This window comes from Heterodontus francisci, chromosome 24 (genome assembly GCF_036365525.1).
Source record: "Heterodontus francisci isolate sHetFra1 chromosome 24, sHetFra1.hap1, whole genome shotgun sequence".
Classification (NCBI taxonomy): domain Eukaryota; kingdom Metazoa; phylum Chordata; class Chondrichthyes; order Heterodontiformes; family Heterodontidae; genus Heterodontus; species Heterodontus francisci.
In genome coordinates, this window is record NC_090394.1 from 55,100,525 (window position 1) to 55,127,898 (window position 27,374).

Genomic DNA, 27,374 nt, shown 5'->3' on the forward strand with positions numbered 1-27,374 from the left:
GGTGGTAGAAGCATAAACCCTCATCGCATTTAAAAAAACACTTAAATACACTTAAGCTGCCGTAACCTACAGAGCTAGCGACCAAGAGCTGGAAGGTAGGATTAGGCTGGATAACCCATTTTTGTCCGACATGGACTGAATGGCCTTTTCTGTGCTGCAAATTTTTCTATGTTTCAGACATGCTGGTGATTAAAATTAACGTCAGTGTTTGGACAATCAGACAGGGTAAGCCTTTAGGAGCATCGCCACTCAAGACGCAGTTGTCCCTCTTCACCTTGCCGCACCAGTAACACAGACACATCTTTGGTCTAACAGACAGGGTTCAGTCCAGTCTTCTTTAGCAAGGCAGGGTTTTCCATTTTCAAAAAATGGAAATATGCAATGGGTATTAGCAGTAGCCATCAACTCAAATATATTACTGATCTGTGAATGTATCTTTGAAATGCAAAATTCTAATTCCAATAACACAAAACAGTCTGTAAAATCTTATTTTTTAAATCGCAAATGAAACCAAAAATGATTTAAAAATTCTTGCCAAACAAAAGGTTTACAGCGAGTACAAGTCCTGTCAGCTATTCACCTTGCTTAATGAAATTAGCTTCTGAGATATCAGAGTTAATACAATCAGTGAAAATTCTGAACATTTGAGTGAAAGTTTTTCATGAGAAGTTCTATCCACAGTGGAAATACTACAAAGGCTTATCGTTTCCAACAGAGCACAATGTTGGTTTGGTGGGCTTGTGTTGGACCCTTTTAAAAACCATATGTGCTCCATGGACTTCCAAGGTTCATATCGCTGAAGCCAACAGCAAAATCTTCAAAGGATGACCAGGTTTGCTATGCAAAATTCTGCCAAGCTGTCTTCATTTTTGAAGGCTCTTTATAATATTACATTCAACCGTTAACTCCTGCTTAATAATTTAGTTAGCAGACATAATTATAAACATCACTTAGCCATTAGTCTGGTAAAGGTTACACACCTGAAACATCATAACCTACAGATGCTAATTAACCAGCTGTACTTTTCCAGCATCTACTGTTTTTATTTCTAAACATTCATATTTTTAAAAAGAAGCCACAGTCACTTGTTGCACTGGTTTAAATACCAATAAAGCATTATGATATTAGGGTAAAAAACGTGAATCATAGAAAATAGAATTTCCTTTCCGGCATTTCAATGATAAAACTCCGGATAAGATATGTGCAACTTAGAACTGCTGTATCAATTTCTGCAGATTCTTTTTTGCTCATTTTGCACATTTATTGCCTATCTCTAGTTGCCCTTGTGATGGTGGTTATGAGCTGCCTTCTTGAACCAATGTAGCCCTTGTGGTGAAGGTACTCATACACTGCTGTTAGGTTCAGAATTCAAGAATTTTGTCTCAGTGACAATGAAAATTCTCAGCTCAAATAACACAGCAAAAATGTCAAAATGCCAGGTCCATACTAAAATGCCAATTCTACTCTTCCCTTTTGAGCTACTGTACTGACTATAAACCCTAACAGAAAATCCGGAGCGGAACCCCGTAGGCGGTCATGTGTCACCTTTGGCATGTTTCCGGCAGTTCCTGCAGCCATACTGGTGCCAAACGTCGTGTCCTGCACTCCTTTGGACCCCACCAGAAAGGCCGAGAGGGGGGTTTTGACGACTGGGCAACTCTCAACCTCCATAAATTTGCCCAGGCATGCGCCATGGAGAGGTCACTCCATAGTTGCCTCACAGCGACTGAAACAACACGGAAGGCAGCAGTTACGGGTTATAAGTCCAGATAAATTGGCGTAGAAACTGGGCGCCACGGGTTGCCTTTGTCGGTGGGAGAGGTCATTGCACCTCACTGGACAGCTACCGCCCGCCTCAAACCGGGCAGCCCCCGGTCAATAAGGTTCTGTCCCGCCACAGTCTGCCTGCTTCAATGGGTGCTTGGAGCTCAGGGTCATTGCCCGAAAGGTGGACTGATACACCGCACCAAACAACATGAAAAAAGGAAAGAAGGTACCAGCCCTTCGCTTTGCAAGCTGGAACGTCAGAACTATGTGTCCTGGCCTGTCGGAAGACCTTACACAAATCAACGATTCTCGGAAGACCGCCATCATTAACAACGAGCTCAGTAGACTCAATGTGGACATTGCAGCACTTCAGGAGACTCGCCTCCCCGCGAGTGGCTCTCTAGCAGAGCAAGACTACACCTTCTTCTGGCAGGGCAGGGATCCTGAAGAACCAAGACAGCATGGAGTGGGCTTCGCCATCAGAAACTCCTTGCTCAGCATGATAGAGCCTCCCTCAAATGGCTCGGAACGCATACTGTCCATCCGACTGCTCACCACCTCTGGTCCAGTACACCTACTCAGCATCTATGCTCCAACACTCTGTTCCGCACCTGAAGCTAAAGACCAGTTCTATGAACAACTCCATAACATCATTAGCAGCATCCCCAACACCGAACACCTATTCCTGCTGGGGGACTTTAATGCCAGGGTTGGGGCCGACCATGACTCATGGCCCTCCTGCCTTGGGCGCTATGGCGTTGGAAGGATGAATGAGAACGGGCAGAGACTGCTTGAGTTGTGTACCTATCATAACCTCTGCATCACCAACTCGTTCTTTCACACTAAACCCTGTCACCAGGTTTCATGGAGGCACCCAAGATCACGTCGTTGGCACCAGCTAGACCTCATTGTCACAAGGCGAGCCGCCTTAAACAGTGTTCAAATCACACGCAGCTTCCACAGTGCGGACTGCGACACCGACCACTCCCTGGTGTGCAGCAAGGTTAGACTCAGACCAAAGAAGTTGCATCATTCCAAGCAGAAGGGCCACCCGCGCATCAACACGAGCAGAATTTCTCACCCACAGCTGTTACAAAAATTTCTAAATTCACTTGTAACAGCCCTTCAAAACACTCCCACAGGGGATGCTGAGACCAAGTGGGCCCACATCAGAGACGCCATCTATGAGTCAGCTTTGACCACCTACGGCAAAAGTGCGAAGAGAAATGCAGACTGGTTTCAATCTCATAATGAAGAGCTGGAACCTGTCATAGCCGCTAAGCGCATTGCACTTTTGAACTACAAGAAAGCCCCCAGCGATTTAACATCCGCAGCACTTAAAGCAGCCAGAAGTACTGCACAAAGAACAGCTAGGCGTTGCGCAAACGACTACTGGCAACACCTATGCAGTCATATTCAGCTGGCCTCAGACACCGGAAACATCAGAGGAATGTATGATGGCATGAAGAGAGCTCTTGGGCCAACCATCAAGAAGATCACCCCCCTCAAATCTAAATCAGGGGACATAATCACTGACCAACGCAAACAGATGGACCGCTGGGTTGAGCACTACCTAGAACTGTACTCCAGGGAGAATGCTGTCACTGAGACTGCCCTCAATGCAGCCCAGCCTCTACCAGTCATGGATGAGCTGGACATACAGCCAACCAAATCGGAACTCAGTGATGCCATTGATTCCCTAGCCAGCGGAAAAGCCACTGCTATGTCCAGACTGGCCAAGAGAGTGTGGGAAAATGGCGCACTGACACGGAACACAAAAGTCCGAGTGTATCAGGCCTGTGTCCTCAGTACCTTGCTCTACGGCAGCGAGGCCTGGACAACGTATGCCAGCCAAGAGCGACGTCTCAATTCATTCCATCTTCGCTGCCTTCGGAGAATACTTGGCATCAGGTGGCAGGACTATATCTCCAACACAGAAGTCCTTGAAGCGGCCAACACCCCCAGCTTATACACACTACTGAGTCAGCGGCGCTTGAGATGGCTTGGCCATGTGAGCCGCATGGAAGATGGCAGGATCCCCAAAGACACATTGTACAGCGAGCTCGCCACTGGTATCAGACCCACCGGCCGTCCATGTCTCCGTTATAAAGACGTCTGCAAACGCGACATGAAATCGTGTGACATTGATCACAAGTCGTGGGAGTCAGTTGCCAGCATTCGCCAGAGCTGGCGGGCAGCCATAAAGACAGGGCTAAATTGTGGCGAGTCGAAGAGACTTAGTAGTTGGCAGGAAAAAAGACAGAGGCGCAAGGGGAGAGCCAACTGTGCAACAGCCCCAACAAACAAATTTCTCTGCAGCACCTGTGGAAGAGCCTGTCACTCCAGAATTGGCCTTTATAGCCACTCCAGGCGCTGCTTCACAAACCACTGACCACCTCCAGGCGCGTATCCATTGTCTCTCGAGATAAGGAGGCCCAAAAGAAAGAAGAAACTGACTATATCCTGAACATTTTTCCTTTAAGGTTTCATGTACTTTAGTTAGTGTTTATGTACAGTTTCATTAAGTTTATAAATGCAAGGTGCACACAAATTTGCCAGATATGGAAAAAGATTAATGGAAAAGGAATCATTGCACATTTAGCTGCATATAACTACAATGCAATGTGAAGTCACGTACCTGAGGCTAAAATATTAATTATTACTTTTCCCAATGCAAAGAAAACATTTTCCAATGCAAATGTTAGGACAGCACATAGCTTGACAAGATTTGACTTTGGTCACTCTTACCTGATGGTAACTGTGACATCCATCAACTTATCTGTCACAATAGCACCAATTGCACGATGTCGAATTGCTGTCAAGGTTAGAATGGTGGGTGCCGCTCTAATAAACAAATTGTAGAATGACATTCTTGAGAATTAATGCAACAGCTCATTAATGCATTGATTTTTCATTAAAAAAAGGCTTAAATGCTTACGTGTCATAGATGTAAAACTCATGTTCAAATTGATGGCAGGATCGAGGAGTCACTTTATAGACACCTGATGACAGAAACAATTTTTTAATTTAGAAATCCTCCCATTTCACAGTGAGTTACAGAACACACTATTTTACAACAGCGATGTTTGTCCATGTAACAGACAATGTATTACCTGGGCTGACGATTTACCATGATCGAATGAGGACCAGATTGGTACAAGGTAGGGCATTGGGAGGGTTTGGCTGAACTAAGCTGGGGGACCTGAAGTTTTGTAATACTAGAAGGGGTGGGTTCCTGGGGTTTGGCAGCAATCAGGAACACAGGAAAGAAGCTTGCAAGAGTTCTTCCTGAAGCTTGGTCCTTGGTAAACAAATTGGTGTCTATTAGAGTCAGAGTTATACAGCACAGAAAATTACTTTTAAAAATAATTGTGCACGTAATAATCCATAACGCATACATTGCTCGAGGAGGTGATTGTTGAAAAAAAACAAAGTCCATGGTTTATGTTGTTTCTATGAGTGTGGATGAGAGGAGAATGATATCAAACAAAATAAAGAGCATGAGCTTAATCACTCAACCTTGTAGTGGGAGTCAGTGTCTCTGAAGTTAAACAAAGTATTTCATTTCATACATTTTTCTTCTGAAATGTTATCTCAGCAAAGTTTCTAAAATTCAGTGCAGTACAGAGTGCTGCACTGTTGGAGGTGGCAGCTTTCAGATAAGCTGTTCGGGCTGACTGGGCCTCAGTTTATCAGGTGGCCATAAAAGATTCCATGGCCCTATTCAAAGAGCAGCAGGAGAGCTTCTCTAGTGCCCTGGCTGACATTTATCCTTCAACCAACCTCGCCGCTTCCCCCCTTCGGCCACTTGCTTTCGGTGCCACCGCTTCTCCCCCTCAGCCACTCATTCCTTCCCTCGCCGCTCTCCCCACCACCCCCCCTCCCAACCCTGGCCGCTTGCTGCAGGCCTCGCCGCTTCCCCCCAGCACCCCCCAACCGCTCGTGGCAGGCCTCGCCGCTTCCCCCCTCGGCCACTCACTCTCCACCACCTTCCATCAGCCACTCGTACCTGCCCTCGTCACTTCCCCTTTTGGCCGATCGCTCCTCGCCGTGCCACCCGGAGAAGCAGCAGGGGACGGGGAACAAGTCGCCGGAACGGCAAGGCGGAGAACGAGCGGCTGAGGGGTGACAGGCAACGCAGGAGCCAGTGACCAAGAGGGAACAGCGATGCCGAGAGCAAGCAGCCATGCTGAAGTGGGGGGGAATTGGGGAGCGAGCGGCTGAGGTTGGGAAATGGCGAAGGCAGGAGCGAGTGGCTAAGGGAGAAGTGTCGCGCAGATGCATGTGGGAGGGAGCAGCGAAGAGAAGCGCAATGGCTTCTATCTGAATTATAGCCCAGAGTCTATTTGCACGGCTGTAATTGTGCAAGAGAATGAGTCTATGATCCACATGAATCTATTTCCAAAACCAATATGTTAGAATAATAAGTCATACAAAGAGAGAATTGAAAGATGCCTTGCAATGAGATTTGGTTCTGTACTAGCACAGGTACTGTTGGGGTGGGATGGAAGCAGCGATTGCAGGCACTATGGGCATATGGGTTTAAGGCTGCATTTACTTTTTGTGACAAATTGAGCAGCACCATCTTTATTACTGGCAGCTCCAGAGAAGTTGCAGACAGTGACCTTTCAGTGGATGAGGCTGCATTTGCGCACATGCCAGTACTGCGCCACATAGTGATTGCTTTGTCAGCAAACACAGCCCATAATTAAAAACAGATTATCTGACCATATTTCATTGCAGATTATGGAATTTTTCTTTGTGCATCCTGAACTAGACTGTGGGGGGCCTGAAGGTTTGTAGCATAGGAAGGGGAGGATTCCTGGGCTTTCCATATGTACCTCCATTACAACAGTGGCTACACTTTATAAGTACTTAATTGGCTATAAAACACTTTGGGACAACCTGAGATCATGAAAGGTGCTATATAAATACAAGAAAGTTCTTTCTTCCTAAAATTCATAATTTAGTTTGTTATCAAACTGTTAGGAAAAACAAACTTATAAATAGCTCTATATGCTGAGGAAAGGCAGATGCATGGGTGCATACTGTGAGATTCCCACATTACAGACTGTGGCTTCCTGGGAAATACATTGCAGGTGAAATTACAACTTTCTTATGCTGATTGAGTGACAACTGAGCAGATAATAAACTCCAAACCTGGATTTTTGACAGGTTATGGTCTCCAAATATAAACATCAATTATTTGAAACATATAAGATTCTGAGAGGTCTTGACAGGGTGGATGTGGAAAGGATGTTTCCCCTTGTGGGAGAATCTGGAACAAGGGGTCACTGTTTACAAATAAGGGGTCGCCCATTTAAGACAGAGGTGAGGAGAATTTTTTTTTCTCTCAGAGGGTCGTGATTCTTTGGAACTCTTTTCCGCAAAAGGTGGTGGAAGCAGAGTCTTCAAACATTTTTACAGCAGAGGTAGATAGATTCTTGATAAGAAAGAGGGTGAAAGGTTATCTGGGGTAGGCGGGAAAGTGGAGTTGAGGTTACAATCGGATCAGCCATGATTTTATTGAATGGTGGAGCAGGCTCGAGGGGCCGAGTGGCCTACTCCTGCTCCTAATTCGTATGTTCGTAATAAAAGGTAGTCAAAAAAACAATTGTACGTCTAAATTGAAATAGGTAATCTTTTATGTTGTGTTAGAAATCTTATTTTCAGCCTTGGAGAATTGAAATTCAGGGGGAAAAAGCAGATAAATTTTCATTTTAAGAAGCACATGGAGTGATTTGATTTGTTTGCGTTATTTCTAAGATTTGTGCATGTACTACAATCAGCCGTAAGAAACGTGCGCTGAGCTGGAACAAATGTGCATAGCAATCAATGGGTTACAAATATAAAAATAATTTGCCCAGAATAAATCTAAGCAGAACCTAAAGAAAAAGATTCCTAGCACAAAACTCAAAAATAAAATCAACATATTTTAATAAGACAAAGCAATTTTTCATATTTTTTCATAAATTAAGGCTAGGTTAAAATGATTCAATTAAAAATAGCGCCATAAATTCAATATCATAAGCTAATGCTTATATTACTGTACTCAGATATTAACTTGCTTCCGAGAATGACTTTCCTAAGTAAGAGCATTTGGTAAGGTCTACTACACCACACAATCTTCTCCATGGTCCATCTCCATGACACTGCCCTTATGTGCTTCCTCTCCTACCTGTTCCAACAAAGCCAGCAATTCTCCAACAATTATTTCTCTCATCCTACATGGCCAACTCTGGAGTTTCCCCAAGAATTTATTCTTTCAATTGCCCCTAGTATAGGTAGGTGGTAGGGAAATATAGGGACAGGTGGAGATGTGGTAGGAATATGGAATTAGTATCGGATTAGTATAAATGGGTGGTTGACGGTCGGCACAGACTCGGTGGGCCGAAGGGCCTGTTTCAGTGCTGTATCTCTAAACTAAACTAAACTTAACCCCCTCCTCTCCCTCATCTATATGACCTTCTTCAGTAAGCAAAACCACATGCATCAGCTTCCGTACGTATGCTTCCCTTGCTGCAAACTACTATGGTTCACTTCCCTCAACCACACCTGTGCAGTCAAACTGCCTGTCTGACAGTTGCGAATGAGCCTAAATTTCCTCAATTGAACACCAGGAAAACCAAAGCCAACATTTTCAGCCCCTACCAAAAATATCATCCCTCCGCCAGGTTGTTCACTTAGACTGGACACAACCTTAACATTGTCTTTATACATAACTGAGCTTCATATCCATATACCTACCATCAATTACCAACACCACTGATTTTGATCTCTGCAATATTGCCAACCTTGCCTTACTCTCTCTAATGCTGAAACCCCTTAACTATGCCTATTTTTCCAGTAGACTCAATTTTTTTCAATGCTGTCCTTGCTGCTTCCAAATATTTATCTCCAACTCCAATTATCCAATACTCTGGCCTCCTGTACCTCCAACTCCCTCTACTCCATTATTCGTGGTATAGCCTTTAATCATTTGGCTCTACTCTCTCCACAAAACCCACTTCCATTCTACACTGCTTACCATCCATCTCTTTAACCAAGCTTTGGTGGCCTCTCCTAATGATCCTTCAAAGACATTTCCTTTGTGAAGTACCTTAGACTGTTTTGCTATGTAAATGGTGCAATATAAATGCCCATTGCTGTTGTAACAGATTCAATATAAATTTCTCACAATAATTTAGCAACAAGAGGCTGAATTCAATAAGGCCAGCGCTGAAATCAGCGACAGGCGAGAAAAATGCGCGGTGGCTCATTTAAATAACCAGTGCGGGCAGCCCCCCAACCCCCTACCAAAATCACGAGGGGGCGGGGCCTGTGAGCAGGTGCTGACTCCACTTTTAAAGGGCTGTCAGCCCTACTGGGACATTTAAATATTTAAAGTGAAATTGAATTAAAATAAATACATTTCTTATGCCTCTTCCCATCCCTCCAATATCAATTAATTATTTGCCCTTTCTCCCCACAAAACACTCACCTTCACAGTCTGACTTTTGCGCACCCCCCCCCCCCAAACTTTAAACCATAACCCTTCCCACCATCCCCTACACCTATCACGTTCATTTGACCCCGTTTCCAACCCCCCCCGGCCCCCACTGAGAAACCACCTCCTCCCCTCTCCCCACCAGTGTTGCGCCTGGTTTCCCCGAAGGGGATCCAAATGCACGGCATGCCAGCCAATGGGGTGACGAATGCTGCGGAACTTCAGGAGGCGATGGGAGTCTCATTAACTCAGGTTATTTAATTTATTTCAATATTTAAGTTGCAGTCCTGTCGCCGAGCAGCAGGGGGTGGGCCGCCAAGAGGCCTCGCTGCCGCAGGCAATATCGGGCCGGGCCCTGCCAGCATCGAGGTCCGTGGCAGGCCTCATCCGGGGCCATCTTCATGCCCCCCCGCCATAGATCCTGATGTTGAGGCCTCTATAGAATCCAGCCCAAGGAGTGGAGTGAAAGACTTGAAAGGCCTTTGATCAGTTCTGAGCCAAGAAATAACCATACAATCTTAAAGTAAACTTTTCCAGGGTTTTATACCTGGTTTAGAAAGACAAAATCTGTTCACTCCTTTTGTGAGGTTATATACACCAACATTTTCTGGGCCACTTCCATCTTGGTAAAATTCCTGAAAGACAGATAAAAGAGCAACTTCAACCATATGAGTGAAGACAATTTAATGTGTTGTCTCTAACGCTGCACTATATTACAGCAACGGCAAAACACATCTAATGCAGTGGTTCTTTTTTTTTATTCGTTCGGGGAATGCGGGCATCGCTGGCTAGTGAGCATTTACTGCCCATCACTAATTGCCCTTGAGAAGCTGATGATGAGCTGCCTTCTTGAACCGCTGCAGTCCTTCGAGTATAGGTAGACCAACAGTGCTGTTAGGAAGGGAGTTCCATAAATTTGACCCAGCGACCATAAAGGAACTGCGATATAGTTCCAAGTCAAAATGGTGTGTGGCTTGGAGGGAAACTTGCAGGTGATGGTGTTCCCATGCATCTGCTGCCCTTGTCCTTCTAGGTAGTAGAGGTCGTGGGTTTGGAAGATGCTGTCAAAGGAGCCTTGGTGAGTTGCTGAGTGCATCTTGTATATGGTACACAGCTGCTACTGTGCGTCAGTGATGGAGGGAGTGAATGTTGAAGGTGGTGAATGGGCTGCCTTGTCCCAGATGGTGTTGAGCTTCTTCAGTGTTGTTGGAGCTGCACCCATCCAAGCAAGTGGAGAGTATTCCATCACACCCCGGACTTGTGCCTTGTAGATGGTGGACAGACACTGAGGAGACAGGAAGTGCGTTACTCGTCGCAGAATTCCCAGCCTCTGACCTGCTCTTGCAACCACAGCATTTATGTGGCGGTCCAGTTCAGTTTTGGGTCAATGGTGATCCCCAGGATGTTGACAGTGGGGAATTCAGCGACAGTAATGCCACTGAACGTCAAGGGGAAATAGTTAGATATTCTCTTGTCGGAGATGGTCATTGCCTGGTGCGAATGTTACTTGCCACTTATCAGCCCAAGCCTGGATTTTGTCCAGGTCTTGCTGCATATGGACACGAACTGCTTCAGTATCTGAGGAGTCGCAAAGGGTGCTGAACATTGTGCAACCATCAGCAAACATCCCCACTTCTGACCTTATGATGGAGGGAAGGTCATTGATGAAACAGTTGAAGATGGTTGGGCCTTGGACACTACCCTGAGGAACCCCTGCAGTAATGTTCTGAGACTGAGATAATTGATCTCCAACAACCTCAACCATCTTCCTTTGTACTAGGTATGACTCCAACCAGCGGAGAGTTCTCCTCGATTCCCACTGACTCCAGTTTTGCTAGGGCTCCTTGATGCTATACTCGGGTCAAATGCTGCCTTGATGTCAAGGGCTGTCCCTCTCATCTCACCTCATCTCGAGTTCAGCTCTTTTGCCCATGTTTGGAGCAACGCTGTAATGAGGTCTGGAGCTGAGCGGCCCTGGCAGAACCCAAACTGAGCATCAACGAGCAGGTTATTGCTGAGCAAGTGTCGCTTGATAGCACTGTTAATGACCCCTTCCAACACTTTGCTGATGATTTAGAGTAGACTGATAGGGAGGTAACTGGCCAGATTGTATTTGTCCTGCTTTTTGTGTACAGGACATATCCGGGCAATTTTCCACATTGCCGGGTAGATGCCAGTGTTGTTGCTGTACTGGAACAGCTTGGCTAGGGATGTGGCTAGTTCTAGAGCACAAGTCTTCAGTACTATGTTGTCAGGGCCCATAGCCTTTGCAGTATCTAGTGCCTTTAGACATTTCTTGACATGGCTGAAGACTGGCATCTGTGATGCTGGGGACTTCTGGAGGAGGCCAAGATCGATCATCTACTCGGCACTTCTAGCTAAAGATGCAAATGCTTAAGCCTTGTCTTTTGCACTAATGTGCTGGGGTCCCCCATTGTTGAGGTGGGATATTTGTAGAGCCCCCTCTTCCTCCATGCAGTTGCTTAATTGTCCACCACCGATCATGACTTGATGTGGCAGGACTGCAGCATTTAGATCCATTGGTTAAGGGATTACTTAGCCCTGTCTATCGCATGCTGTTTCCACTGTATGGCATGCAAGCAGTCCTGTGCAGTGGAAGCTGACACCTCATTTTTATGTATGCCTGGTGCTGTTCCTAGCATGCCCTCCTGCACTCTTCATTCAGCCAGGGTTGTTCCCCCGGCTTGATGGTAATGGTAGAGTGCGGGATATGCCAGGCCATGAAGTTACAGATTGTGGTTGAATACAATTCTGCTGCTGCTGCTGATGGCCCACAGCACCTCATGGATGCCCAGTTTTGCATTGTTAGATCTGTTTGAAATCTATCCCATTTAGCACAGTGGTAGTGCCGCACAACACGATGGAGGGCACCCTCAATGTGAAGATGGGACTTCGTCTCCACAAGGACGGTGCTGTGGTCACTCCGACCAAAAACTATCATGGACAGATGCATCTACGACAGGTAGATTAGTGAGGACGAGATAAAGTACATTCTTCCCTCTTGTTGATTCCCTCACCACCTGCCGCAGTCTAGCAGCCATGTCCTTTAAGACTCGACCAGCTCGGTCAGTAGTGGTGCTACCAAGCCACTCTTGGTGTTGGACATTGAAGTCCCCCACCCAGAGTACATTTTGTGCCCTTGCTACGCTCAGTGTTTCCTCCAATTGGTGTTCAATTCATCAGCCAAGGGGAGAGGCGGTAAGTGGTAGTCAGCAGGAGGTTTCCTTGCCCATGTTTGACCTGATGCCATGAGATCTCATGGATTCCAGAGTCAATGTTGAGGACTCCCGGGGCAACTCCCTCCCGCTTGTATACCACTGTGCTGCCACCTCTGGTGGATCTGCCCTGCCGGTGGGATAGGACATACCCATGGATGGCAGTGTCTGGGATGTTGTCTGCAAGGTATGATTCCGTGAGTATGACTGTCAGGCTCCTGCATGACTAGTCTGTGGGACAACCTTCCCAATTTTGGCACAAGTCCTCAGATGTTAGTAAGGAGGACTTTGCAGGGTCGACAGGTCTAGGTTTGCTGTTGTCGTTTCCGGTGCTGACGTTGTTGCCAGGTGGTCCATCCTATTTTGACTTTGTAGAGGTTTGATACAACTGAGCCATTTCAGAGGGCAGTTAAGAGTCAACCACATTGCTGTGGGTCTGGAGTAACCCGTAGGTCAGACCAGGTAAGGACAGCAGATTTCCTTCCCTAAAGGACGTTAGTGAACCAGATGGGTTTTTTATAACAATCGACAATGGTTTCATGGTCACCACTAGACTAGCCTTTTAATTCCAGGTTTTTAAATTGAATTCAAATACCACCATCTGCCATGGTCGGATTTGAACCCATGTCCCCAGAGCATTAGCCTGGGGCTGTGGGTTACTAGTCTAGTGACATTACCACTATGGCACTGCCTCCCTCGCTCTGATGTGACATTCTTATATATTTTAGTCATACACACTCTCAATTAATATATTAACTATATACATGAGAGTCGTGAAACTTTTTTTTTTCAAATTAACCTGTTTTAATGAGGTACAAAGGCAAAAGGAACATTTCATAACTAATAATTTAGTATTGAGGTACTAAAACACAAACCAAGCCTGGTCTTAATCTTTTTGTCTTCCTAAAATAAAAACATTCAAAGTTTTAATCAATAAATTTGGATTTAAAACAAAAGTCTTTGTGAAGGTACTAAAGAAGCTTAGTAAAAACTGTCCCTGAAGGAGGGGACAGAAAAACAGCATTTAAAAAAAGAGAACAAAGGGAAACATGAGAAAAGAAATACAATGACTTGTGAAGTGCTTAAGGAGAAAACAGGAAATGGTTAAGTATGTGCGTACACATGCTCGTTTGCCGCCTCCTTCCCTCAAATGATTGACTGAATTAAACAAGGTCAGTTGAAAAGAGAAAGCAATACAATTCTATTTTCTATTCGTTTATGAGTTGTGGACATCACTGATCAGGCCAGCATTTATTGTCCATTCTTCATTGCATTTGAGATCACAAACAAAATAGAAGAGCATAGCCAAGAATGACCAACATCTTTAAGCTGCCATTATCAGAGTAGGACATGTTCTACAATCATGATAATCAGAAAGATGGAATTTACATGATTATTGTGCAAAAAGCAATTATAAAAATATCAGCATTTACACTGTGAAACTCAATGAAAGGCAGATACAAGTATTTACTATAAAGACCATGCAATTCATTAAGTTATTCTTACCAACGTTATTGCATGTGAGAGCGAGCATCGGAGCATGTAACCTGTCTGTTTGAACTCTATGCCAGTCAAATCTTGATCCACAACCTCCAGCTCAAATGATCGATTTTTCCAGCACCATTCTTCATGGACAATGTTCACTACAACAAACCCACAACATTGGAAATCACATACTCTTGATTAAATTAGGTGTTCACTAACATCCATAAAGAAATAACAGTGCATCCGAGTACAAAATTCTTACCTTTGTATTTGCCAGGCAAAATGTCATTAAAAGTGAATAGCACAGAGTTAACACCTCCCGAGAGCTGCACGCTTTGCTTGTCACTATGACGACTCAAAGGTTGAAGGGTCACAGTTAGATCACTGCAGGAATCTGAATGAAAAATAGCAAGAGACTAGCTCATTAAAAAATTACAAAAAGCATTAAAAAAAAATTCTCACACTTAATGTTGAATATTCAGCTAATCCATCAGAAAAGCACAAAACATTTTATATGTTTTTTAACAGACCATGAAATATAACTGAACTATCATACATCAGACCTACATCCCAAGGACATCTGTAAGACTCTACATAAGCTCATTATCCATCACTCTGCATCATGTACACTGAACCATATTTTCAGTAGACTACACATACTGTACATTATAAATGCGTGACTGCATGCTGTAACTGAGAACAATTGCAATTTTTGAGCAAGTACAAAACCATGAATCATTTATTTTCTCACAGAAACCCTTTAAGTCTAAACAAGTGAAAGAAAACTGCATATTTAAAATAGAAATAGGCAAACATAGGAACTCCCCTGCTTGCAAGGCTGTTGTACGGTTCCATATTGTCAGTCTGCCCTCATTTAGAATCTTACTGCCATGTATTTTTTGGCAAACTTTTGATGTTTTTGAATCATTCCCAAACAGCCAGCAGCATTACTGTACACCATGTCTAGGAATTCACTACTTCACATTAATGCAAATTATTGTATTTTCCCCATCACAGAACAACAGGTAACATATCTTGCTCACTCTTTCCATGAGCTCTTCATTAGAACCTCAAATAGACGAGAAGATGACTGAACAGAGAAAAAAAAGGTTAAGAGCTTTTTTCCTGTGTACTTTAAATTCAAAATTCGGGAATTCAATTATCATGGTCTGTTAAAGAACAGATAAAAAGAAAAGAAAAAGATTAGAGCACCTTAAGTGGCCAAAAGCTGCTACTGTTAGTGGCTAGACATCATAAGATGCATTCTGCCCATGTCCTTACTCACATGGAGTCCTGTTCGACCCTACGCTTTCTGGCCTACATTGGTTCCCAGTTAAGCAATGCCACAATTTTAAAATTCTCATCCTCGTTTTAAAATCCCTCCCTATCTCTGTAATTTCCTCCAGCCCCACAACCCTCTAAGACGTCTGCACCCCTTTAATTCTGGCCTCTTGAGCAACCCCAAATTGAATTGCTCTGCCACTGGTAGCCATGCCTTCAGCTGTCAAGTTCCTAAGCTCTAGAATTCCGTCTTTAAACCTATCCAAATCCCTACCTCATTTCCTCTTTTAAGTCACTCCTTACATCCTACCTCTTTACATAAGCTTTTGGTTCTCTGCCCTAATATCTCTATGTGGCTGGGTGTCAAATTTTGAAGCATCTTGGCATATTCTATTGTGTTAAAGGTGCTATATAAAAACAAGTTGTTGCTGCTTAGTATGGTATCACTGTTTGGCCAAAGATGTTAAATCTAAACAGAATTCCCACTGCCCCTCCGGTTCGCATTTTTTTTTCAGGTAATGAAGATATCAACCAATTTCATAAGAAAACCCACCATAGAGAGTTATTCCAAGTCAATCTCAGTAAGTAAACACACCCAGCATCAAGGTAAATGAATCAGATTCACCTCACAAAATAGTGTGACTGAACAGTTTTTTTTTTAAAGAGGGCAGCATCTATGTTTAAGGTCAAGTTCAATTTCATTAGAAATGAATTTAGGAGAACAGTGATCAGCAGTCTCCAATAATCCAACTAATTTGAGTTTCATAGGGATGCAAAACCAAATATGGAAGGAGTCTGTCACAGGCACTTTAATACATAAAGCAATAATGATTTATAATTTTTCTGACGTCTTTCCCAGATACAAACAGTAAAGTTGATCACCATTTCAAACTTTACATCACTTGTGAAGGAAACTTTGGGTAATTACACCAGCATAGGTCTGTGAGAAGTGAAGGAACATGAAAGACTGGAGTCTTTAACTCATTGAAATGAACAATGGCCATAGGTCTGAATATAAAGAGGAAGAGTGTTTTTAATTATGTGAAGCTCTGCTAATCAAAAAAATGTAATTGTAGGAGACTTATTCAGTAAACATACTCACTCACCAAACTCCCACTTACCCAAACAGAGCACTTTCCCAGTCACAGATGCCATAAACTGGGTGAAGGATAGGTCCACAATGGGCACATTTATTACTGTGACAGTTTGAAATTTTGGCTTCAGTGCAAGTCCTGCTTTTGCTTCAGTTTCACTGACCATAACCTATAGAATTCAAAATCAGTTAAACCAATGCAAATATACTATGTTAAACACTGTGCATGTTTAATTCTTCACTCGCCAATAACACTATTTGTATAACCTTACATATAAGACTTAGATCTTACATGTTATTCAAATTTCTCAGATGCTTGTGACTGGCAACATGCAGAAGTTAAAGTGTAACATCTAATCTAAGAAGGGAAAAAAGTACAAGGACCTAAAAATAAAAATGAATTTCTTATTCATTCATTACATTTTAGTTATTTTATCAAGAATTCCAGCTCTTCTGATGACCTGCTGTGTTAAGACATTGCCCAGTATCTAACACACAGATGTTCCAGTTTCAAATCACATAGAGTCATAGAGTTATACAGCACAGAAGCAGGCCCTTCGGCCCATCGTGTCTGTGCCGGCCATACAGCACCCAACTATTCTAATCCCATATTCCTGCACTTGGCCCGTAGCCATGCATGCGATGGTGTTTCAAGTGCTCATCTAAATACTTCTTAAATGTTCTGAGGGTTCCTGCATCCACCACCTCTTCAGGCAGTGTGTTCCAGATTCCAACCACCCTCTGGGTGAAAAAATGTTTCCTCAAATCCCCCTTAAACCTCCTGCAACTTACCTTAAATCTACGGCCCCTGGTTCTCGACCCCTCTGCTGAGGGAAATGGTTTCCTCCTATCTAACCTATCAATGCTCCTCATCATCTTGTACACCTCAATCATGTCTCCCCTCAGCCTTCTCTGCTCCAAGGAAAACAACCCTAGCCTTTTCAGTCTCTCTTCATAGCTGAAATGCTCCAGCCCAGGCAATATCCTGGTGAATCTCCTCTGCACCCTTTCCAGTGCAATCACATCCTTCCTATATTGTGGTGACCAGAACTGTAGACAGTACTCCAGCTGTGGCCTAACTAGCATTTTATATAGCTCCATCATAACCTCCCTGCTCTTATATTCTATGCCTCGGCTAATAAAGGCAAGTGTCCCATATGCCTTCCTAATCACCTTATCTAGCTGTGCTGCTGCCTTTAGTGATCTATGGACAAGTACACCAAGGTCCTTCTGACTTTCTGTACTTCCTAGGGTCCTACCATCCATTGTGTATTCCCTTGTCTTGTTAGTCGTCCCAAAATGCATTACCTCACACTTTTCAGGATTAAATTCCATTTGTCACCGCTCCGCCCATCTTACCAGCCCATCTATATCTTCCTGCAATCTAAGGATTTCCTCCTCACTACTTACAACACCATCAATTTTCGCGTCATCTTCAAACTTACTGATCATGCCTCCTATATTCACAACTAAATCATTAATGTACACTACAAACAGCAAGGGTCCCAGCATCAATCCCTGTGGTACACCACTGATCACAGGCTTCCAATCGCAAAAACAGCCCTTGACCATTACCCTCTGCCTCCTGCCACTAAGCCGATTTTGGATCCAATTTGCCAAATTGCCCTGGATCCCATGGGCTCTTACTTTCTTAACCAATCTCCCATGCGGGACCTTATCAAAGCCTTACTGAAATCCATGTATACTACACCAACTGCTTTACCCTCATCGACACATCTGGTCACCTGCTCAAAAAATTCAATCGAGTTAGTTAGACACGATCTCCCGCTGACAAAGCCATGCTGACTATCCCTGATTAATCTGTGCCTCTCCAAATGGAGATTAATCCTGTCCCTCAGAAATTTTTTCCAATATTTTCCCAACCATTGATGTTAGACTCACCGGCCTGTAATTACCTAGTTTATCCCTACTACCCTTCTTGAATAATGGTACAACATTCGCTGTCTTCCAGTCCTCTGGTACCTCTCCTGTGGCCAGAGAGGATTTGAAAATTTGTGTCAAAGCCCCTGCTATCTCCTCCCTGGCCTCACATAACAGCCTGGGATACATCTCATCTGAGTCTGAGGATTTATCCACTTTTAAGCCCGCTAAAACAGCTAATATTTCCTCCCTTTCAATGCTAATATGTTCAAGTATATCACAATCTCCCTCCCTGATCTCTACACCTACATCGTCCTTCTCCATAGTGAACACTGATGAAAAGTAATCATTTAAAAACACGTGCTGAGTTAGCTCATTGCAGCTGAGTGGTCGTCAGCGTGTTATAATTGGCCAGTGTCCCTGAACTAGGGAGAGTAAAATGAGTGAGTTCCTGCTCCCAAATTCTGTCCAATCATCTCTGCTGGAAAGAAATACTAATAAAGAAGAAATAAACTGCAGGATTATGCAGGTTGCATATAGGTAATCTTTAGATCATTATATTTTACAATGTAGTTGACAGCTTTAAATTCAAATACACAATTATTGCTTTAAACATTTGAAGTGAATTTTATTATTTCAGTTTACATATTTTTCTTTAACGAATGGACAGGATTGGTTGTACAAGTCTCTAAATAAGATTAGGATTGCAAATGAAATGAAGAACTGAATTCATAATGGGGTCCTAAGTTTAGAATGCAAAACAAAGCCCCGAAAATGGAGTTGACCCTTGTCTCTCAAATACATAAATAACTTCAGTTACACACTGGACATACCAAATAGTGTATTAACTTTACCTGAATGATATAGGTTCCTGCTCTGGCTTGGAAACAGAATAATCCACGTGAATCAGTCTCTGTTATAACTGGTGAAGCCTTATCCTTACTTTGGACAACCATGGCTAATTTATACTTGATAATCTGTTTTAATCCTTCAGGGAAACGTTTGACTGCTACTTGCCCACAAACACTAAAGCTGTGGAGCAAAGAAGAAACAATATAATGTTTTGTTAAAATAGGGTTTTCAAAGAGATACTTTTATTCTTTCATGGGATGTGAGGACCGCTGGCAAGACCAGAACTTACTGCTCATTCCCTAATTGCCCTCGAGAAGATGGTGGTGAGCAGCCTTCTTGAACTGCTGCAGGCCATGTGGCATAAGTACACCCTTGCTGTAATGGAGGATTGTTCCAGGATTTTAGCCCAGTAACAGTGATGGAACAATGATACAGTCCAAGTCAGGATGGTGTGACTTGGAGGGGAACTTGCAGGTGGTGTTCCCATGCATCTGCTCCCCTTGTCCGTCTAGGTGGTAAAAGTTATGGGTTTGGAAGATGCTGTAGAAGAATCCTTGGCGAGTTGTTGCAGTGCATCTTGTAGATGATATACACTACTGCCACTGTGTGTCGATGGCGGAGGGAGTGAATGTTGAAGGTGGTGGATGGGGTGCCGATTAAGCGGGCTGCTTTGGCCTGGAAGGTGTCAACCTTCTTAAGTGTTGTTGGAGCTGCACTCATTCAGGAAAGTGGACAGTATTCCATCACACCCCCGACTTGTGCTTTATAGATGGTGGACAGGCTTTGGGGAGTCAGGAGGCGAGTTACTTGCCTCAGTATTCCCAGCCTCTGACCTGCTCTTGTAGCGACAGTATTTATATGGCTGTTCCAGTTAAGTTTCCGGTCAATGGTAACCCCCAGAATGTTGATGGTGGGGGAATCTGCATTGGTAATGCCATTGAATGTTAAGGGACATTAGTTAGACTTTCTCTTGTTGGAGATGTTCTTTGCCTGGCATCTGTGTGGCGCAAATGTTACTTGCCACTTATCCGCCCAAGCCTGAATGTTGTCCAGGTCTTGCTGAGTGTGGGCACAGACTGCTTCAGCATCAGAGTCGTTGTGAATGGTACTGAACATTGCGCAATCACCAGCGAACATCCCCACTTCTGACCTTATGATGGAGGGAAGGTCATTGATGAAGCAGTTGAAGATGGTTCGGGCTAGGACACTATCCTGAGGAACTCCTACAGTGATGTCCTGGGGCTGAGATGTTTGGCCTCCAACAACCACAACCTTTTGTGCTGGTTATGACTCCAACCAGTAGAGACTTTGCCCCCTGCTTCCCATTGACTTCAATTCTGTTGGGGCTCCTGATACCACACTCAGTTAAATGCTGCCTTGATGTCAAGGGCAGTCACTCTCACCTCTGGAATTCAGCCCTTTTGTTCATATTTGGTCCAAAGTTGTAATAAGGTCTTGAGCTGATGCCCCTGGCGGAAGAAGTGCCTGCACCCAGTACCTTCAGCCGTTTCTTGATATCACGTGGAGTGAATCGAGTTGGCTGAAGACTGGCCTCTGTGATGTTGAGGACCTCTGCAGGCAACCGAGATGGATCATTCTGGCTGAAGATGGTTGCAAATGCTTAAACCTTATCTACTGCACTGATGTGCTGGTCTCCCGATCATTGAGAATGGGGATGTTTGTGGAGCGTCCTCTTCCTGTGATGTGTTTAATTGTCCACCACCATTCATGATTAGACGTGGCAGGACTGCAGAGCTTCATTATGATCTGTTGGTTTTGGGATCGCTTTGCTGTCTATCGCAAATTGCTTCCACTGTTTAGCACGCATACAGTCCGGTACTGTAGTTTCACCAGGTCGGCACCTCATTTTTAGTTATGCCTGGTGCTGCTGCTGTCATGCTCTCCTACACTCCTTCTTGAACTTCAGTTGATCCCCTGGCTTAATAATAATGGTAGCGTGAGGAATATGCCAGGCCATGAGGTTACAGATTATGGTTGAACGCAATTCTGCTACTGCTGATATCCCACAATGCCTCATGGATGCCCAGTTTTTGAGCTTCTGAATCTATCCCATTTAGCACGGTGCTTTTCATGGGATATGGGCGTCGCTGGCCAAGCCAGCATTTGTTGCCAATCCCTAATTGCCCTCGAGAAGGTGGTGGTGAGCTGCCTTCTTTAACTGTTGCTGTCCATCCGGTCCGGGTACACACACAGTGCTGTTAGGGAGGGAGTTCCAGGATTTTGATCCAGCGACAGTGAAGGATGGTGTGCGGCTTGGAGGGGGAACTTCCAGATGGGGTTGTTCTCGCATGCCTGCTACCCTTGTCCCTCTAGGTGCTAGAGGTCACAGGTTTGGAAAGTGTTGTCGAAGGAGATGTGGTGAGTTGCTGCACTGCATCTTGTATATGGTGTGCACTGCTGCCACTGTGCGTCAGTGGTAGAGGGAGTGAATGTTTAAGGTGGTGGATAGGATGCCGATCAAGTGGGTTGCTTTGTCCTGGATATCATCGAGCCTCCTGAGTGTTGTTGGAGCCGCACTCATCCAGGCAAGTGGAGAGTATTCCATCACACTCCTGACTGGTGCCTTGTAGATGGTGGAAAGGCTTTGGGGAGTCAGGAGGTGGGTTACTAGCAAAGAATTCCCAGCCCCTGACCACAACACAATGGAGGGTATCCTCAGTGTGAAGACAGGACTTTGTCTCCACAAGGACCATGCAATGGTCACTCCTACCAATACTGTCATGGACAGATGCATCTGTGGCAGGTAGATTGGTAAGGGCGAGGTCAAGTAGGTTTTTCCCTCTTGTTGGATCTCTCACCACCTGTCGCAGGCCCAGTTTGGCAGATATATCCTTCAGGTTTCAACCAGCCTGGTCAATCATGGTGCTACTGAGCCACTCTCGGTGATGGAAATTGAAGTCTCCCACCCAGAGTACATTGTCTCTTTGCTGGCCTCAGTGCTTCTTTCAAATGGTGTTTAACATGGAAGAGCGCTGATTCATCAGCTGAGGAAGGGCGGTAGGTGGAAACTGACAGAAGGTATCCTTGCCCATGTTTGACCTGATTCCATGAGACTGCATGGGGACCAGAGTCAATATTAAGGACTCCCAGGGCCACTCCCTCCGACTGCACACCACTGTGCCAGTGGGACAGACATACCCAGGGATGGTGATGGAAGTGTCTAGGACATTGTCTGTAAGGTATGATGCAGTGAGCTTGACTAGTCTGTGTGACAGCTCTCCCAATTTTGGCACGTCCCCAAATGTTATTGAGGGCAACTTTGCAGGGTCAACTGGGCAAACTGTCTCTTTCTCGTTTCCAGTGCCTAGGTCAATGCCGGGTGGTCTATCTGGTTTTATTCTTTTTTGACTTTTCTGTAGTGGTTTTAAACGACTGAATAGCTCGCTCAGCCATTTCAGACGGCAGTTAAGAGTCAACCATATTGCTGTGGGTCTGGAGTCACATGTAGGCCAGACTGGGTAAGGACAGCAGATTTCCCTCCCGAAAGGGCATTAGTGAACCCATATTTTTTTTTTTAGTTTCAAGGTCACCATTCGGAGACTAGCATTTTATTCCAGATGTATTAATTGAAGGTAAATTCCACCAGCTGCCTTGGTGGGTTTTGAACTCGTGTCTCTGGAACATTAGTCTGGGCCTCTGGATTACTGCTCCAATAAGATAACCACTACACTACTGTCCCCTCAGGGCTTACAAATCTCCTCTGTTGAGACTGCCTCATGTGCGGCTTGGCCGTCACCAGGCGCATTTCCTCTGCTGGTCGTGTGCATCGACCATCTTTGAATCAGCTAGGAAAGCCGGAGAGGAATGTGGCTCATTGCTCCGGCGGCGAGTGTGATAGCACGACGGCAGGAGCCTTTGCCCTTTCTTGGGGTCGAGGGAAGTGACCACTGCTGTGCCTTCTCTTCTCCTGAGTTGGGGGGTGGGGGGGGGGGGGGCGAGAAACAGGTTCCCCATGCTCCCTGTGTGGCTGTCAACTGGGGCAGACTGCCCTCAGTACGCCCCGACCACATCTCGCCACCGAGTCGGAAGAGCCAAGTGTCGGCACCAGGGGTCAGCAGCATTGTTGGTGTTCCACCCAAGCAGCCTTGAACCAAGGAGTCTAACATATGCCCAAGTCAAAGGGTGTTATGAAACTCGATGGCACAATGAAAGCGAATGTTGGGGTGAGTCGACCAAGGTGGGATCCCACCATCCCGTACATTGGGCTCACCATCGGCCTGTCTCTCCTGTTCTGTAAGGAAGATGGAGCATGAGCATACGTGCTGGGACCCAAAAGATGGTGAACTATGAGTGGGCAGGTTGAAGCTGGATGAACCTCTAGTGGAGGCCTGTAGTGGTCCTGATGTGCAAATCAGTCATTCAACCTGGGTATAGGGGGAAAGATTAATCGATCCATCTAGTAGCTGGTTCCATCCAAAGTTTCCCTCAGAATAGCTGGTGCTCATCCACATGCAGTTTTATCTGGCAAGGCGAATGATTCGACGCGTTGGGGCTGAAAAGATCTCAACCTATTCTCAAATTTTAAATGGTAAGAAGCCCACCTTGCTGGCTTGAAGCTGGGATGCAAGGACCTAAGTGGGCGACTTTTGGTAAGCAGAACTGGCACTGCAGGATGAACCGAACGCCTGGGTTAAGGTGCCTGATGCCAGTGCTCATCAGACCCCACAAAAGGCGTTGGTTGATATAGACAGCAGGGCGGTGGTCATGGAAAGTACTGCAGAAAATGGAAAGCCATTGAATATTATTGCATACATGTCTTCTACATGCTGCTGCAGTCTCCTACCTTGTGGCCACGATGTCAGCCAGTTGAGGTGTGTTAGGGGCAATCTTCACAGTAACTGGTTCAAAGAAAATGTGCTCCTTCTGTGTATTAATAGTATATGTGCCTGCTGTCATGTTTTCAAGTCTGAATGAGCCATCAGCCTTTGTGGTCACTATACAAAAATGAAAGAAGAAAACAGAAAATATGAAAGCAATACAGGGGCTGGAACCAACAGAGCTTTTGTAACTTGATTTGCATATTGCATGTAGGTTTCTTCCTGAAATGCCATTCTGCCAGCTTTATTTCATTATCACATCACAGAATAAAATCAGTCAAATTAATCCTGCAGATAACAGGAAATCTGTAGCACCCCCCCCCCCCACCCTGGTAATTTAGGCAGACAATGGCACACACTAGACTTGGCATTATATCGGGCTTTACCACTGCAGTCGTGACAAAATACTTGGGCTAGTTTCATTCAGACTCTAAGTGCAATCTGGAATCCAGCTCACTCTCAGAGTCAAATATTGATAGTTCTATGCAGCCCAACAGTGCTGCTTACAAAAATGTTCTATATCATATATTTGACATCAATCGCTGCCTCTCCCTTGACCAGTTACAAAACTACGAATAGACTTAGAAATAGATTGACAACTTCCTGAAGTAAAATACTTACTATTCACCATCTAGTCAACAGCAGCATTCAGACAATTCATATGGTTAATTCACAAGCACACTTACATATTCCATTAATACCTCAAGAGGTAGAGGGAAATATCTAAGTTCATACGAACAGACCATATCCCAAAGGGAACACCATTTTAAGATTTGAGAGAAAAAATTGTTCCACATATTTGGCCTTTGCCAGTGTAACAGCAATATTTTATCTATTTTCTACATCATTTACAAACACCTTAAATAGATTTCAACACAAATGGAACAAAAAGTTGGATAGCAATCTCTTGCATTTTCAAATACATTGGTATTTAAATGTAAAAACCGAATTGCTGAATTTCAGCAGAGCTGAACCACCCTACTCATAGAGGAATGCAATTGTGTATGTGCGTGAATAAAGATTATAAAAATAATTTATTTTACTGAAATTACAAGAAATGACACAATACTATCTTTCTTCAAAACAGAGATTGAATTCTACCTAGCCTATAGAATGAAGGGTGAGATTTGCATCCACTCAAAACCCACCCACTTGCACAGTGTTAAAATCAGGCCCCAAGTCTCAGCTGTAAGAGTAGTTTCAACCCAGTGCTTAGTTGATATCTTTGACCCCATAATTCAGTATCCGTCGGCATTCTCACTCACTGAGGGGGCACAAAGAATGATAAATAGAAATGGCACACTGTTGGAGCTAGCAATGCTTTGCTAATGTTCGCACATAAGATAATATTTATGAAAAACGGAAAGAGCTCAACTTTGCATCTGACCCATGCTAATAACCAATGATCCCTCCAATCTTTCTTCATTGTACGCAGCCTGTTTGTTCCACTATGCCATCCATTTAAGATTACTGCATATAGACGCATCTTAAAGGGAACATAGGCCACAAACAACCAATTTGTTGCAATGAGTCACTGCATACCCACACAGTTCAGAGGGAACATTAGCTATAACTGTACCAGCAGTGTTTGCTACTGAGTACAAAAAGAAACCTCAAAAAATTGCACAAATTGGTCTCTAACAACACACCGTGACAAACTGCTGCATCTGTAGCTGGATAGAGATAACTGTTTTCCTTATTTGGACAGATAAGTGACTTTGATCTTGTTCTTTTGCAATATAACCCCATCATTTCTGCACAAATTTAAATTAAGCATGATATCAGTGGCACACATGGTTATCAGTGATCAGAAATGTCCTTCTGTGAGCTTAAACTGTATTCAAACAGTACCGCGAGTGAATCAGTCAAAACAGATAAGTAGCAAAAATATGACAGTTATTTTCATTCAATTTGCCACTATTTAAACAAATTTTACTAACTATTGAGATTGTCAGCTGACAAGTGGTCACAGGACAGGGAATCATTAGCGTTAATCGGTAACCACTGAATGCATTTCTGCTGAATCACACAAATATTAGAACTTAAATTTACTAGGAATTTGGCCATTTACAAAAGACTGCTCTCCAACAGCTGAATATTGCAGCTATATTGCACCAATGGGTGCACTGCCAATAGTATTTTATATGCAATACAAACAGGAAACATAATTATATCGTTTGTATTACTATGGAGCAGGAAAGATAGACCCTAGTGCATGTGTGCTCAAATGCTTGTATGTCCAGTGAGAATTCTAGTAATTGTCCAGCAGCTCTTCTAATCCAGCTGTTTCTTATAAATATATAAGTGGCCGTACAGTAGGCTAAGAACTTTTTTTAATTCAAAAAGTAAACTTGACACTATCTGCAATTATAATGCAGTCAGTGCAAAGGAAAACAAAATCCATTGTTGGTAATCTCAATGTGCTGATGTGTGTCTATGCCTGCAGTTTTATACTGCCCTTTTAACACATGTGCATTAGAGACATACAGTACTAATGCTCAGCATAGCATTAGTCACACAAGTGAAATTTAAAACCAGATAAAAACATGAAGTTGTATTTGCACAAAATCTTACTGAAATTATAAACGGAAAAGGTATACTTCTATGATCAATGAAATTCAGTAATATATGCTGTGCTCTGGTCTTTATTTTATCATAGACTTTCTAAGGATTAACAGGCCAGAAATAGGAAATTTCAGAGCTGCAGAAAATACTCTTTTCTGGTACGTGTTATACTTGCAACAGCAGTTCATTTGCATATCACAATGTGTTCCTCTTGTTATCAAACAGCACTGTAAGCATAAAAACAGCAATGCGTCACCACATTTTACATACCTTTGATCTGGTTGCTTAAGATAACAGTGGCATAACGAACTCCTTGTCCATCAGGCCCATCCAAAACCCGGCCAGTAACAGAGAATCCCATCACTCGAAAAACAGGCTGCAACAAACAACTTTGATATAGAAAAGTGCAGAAACAAAAGTTATGTTTTAATGATGCTAGGTTCTAAAGATAAATTGCGATTCATAAACAGGCCTTTGAAAAACATAAGAAAAATATTTATTTAGGCCACTAAAGTTTTATATTGCCAATGTTAATAAAAAATAAATTTAAGGCAGAGTTTTGGCAATAATGTACAGGTCTGTAGAAATTTCAAAGGGCAAACGAAGCCACGAGACATAGTGGGTGGAGGTACATCGTGGAAAAGGCCAATATGACAATGGGGAAATGACAAACTAGAAAGGGAATGGGGGAGGAGAAAACCCACACTGAATGTTAAAAATGGAGAAAAAAAGACCAGCGGGACATATAGGCAGGATGGGGGCAGTTACCCAAGTTACAGTTCTGTACAAAAATGCATGCAACATAGAAATAAAACCAATTAATTTGAGGTACAAATTAACTTAAAGGATATAATGTGGTAGCCATTACAGAAATCTGGATAAAACCTGGG

At 43.8% G+C, this 27,374-nt stretch overlaps 1 protein-coding gene across 1 annotated transcript in view; it reads right to left on the reverse strand.

Moving 5' to 3' along the window:
• nomo (nodal modulator) overlaps nt 1-27,374 on the reverse strand; it is a 104,501-nt gene that overhangs the window by 46,561 nt on the left and 30,566 nt on the right. The window contains exons 10-18 of the mRNA XM_068056210.1: nt 26,755-26,860; nt 23,886-24,036; nt 19,084-19,261; nt 16,377-16,518; nt 14,237-14,368; nt 13,996-14,132; nt 9,801-9,888; nt 4,706-4,769; nt 4,516-4,611 (exon numbers count right to left, since the gene is read on the reverse strand). Of these exons, the coding sequence (XP_067912311.1) occupies nt 4,516-4,611; nt 4,706-4,769; nt 9,801-9,888; nt 13,996-14,132; nt 14,237-14,368; nt 16,377-16,518; nt 19,084-19,261; nt 23,886-24,036; nt 26,755-26,860 (1,094 nt within the window). The remainder of the gene's footprint in view (nt 1-4,515; nt 4,612-4,705; nt 4,770-9,800; nt 9,889-13,995; nt 14,133-14,236; nt 14,369-16,376; nt 16,519-19,083; nt 19,262-23,885; nt 24,037-26,754; nt 26,861-27,374) is intronic.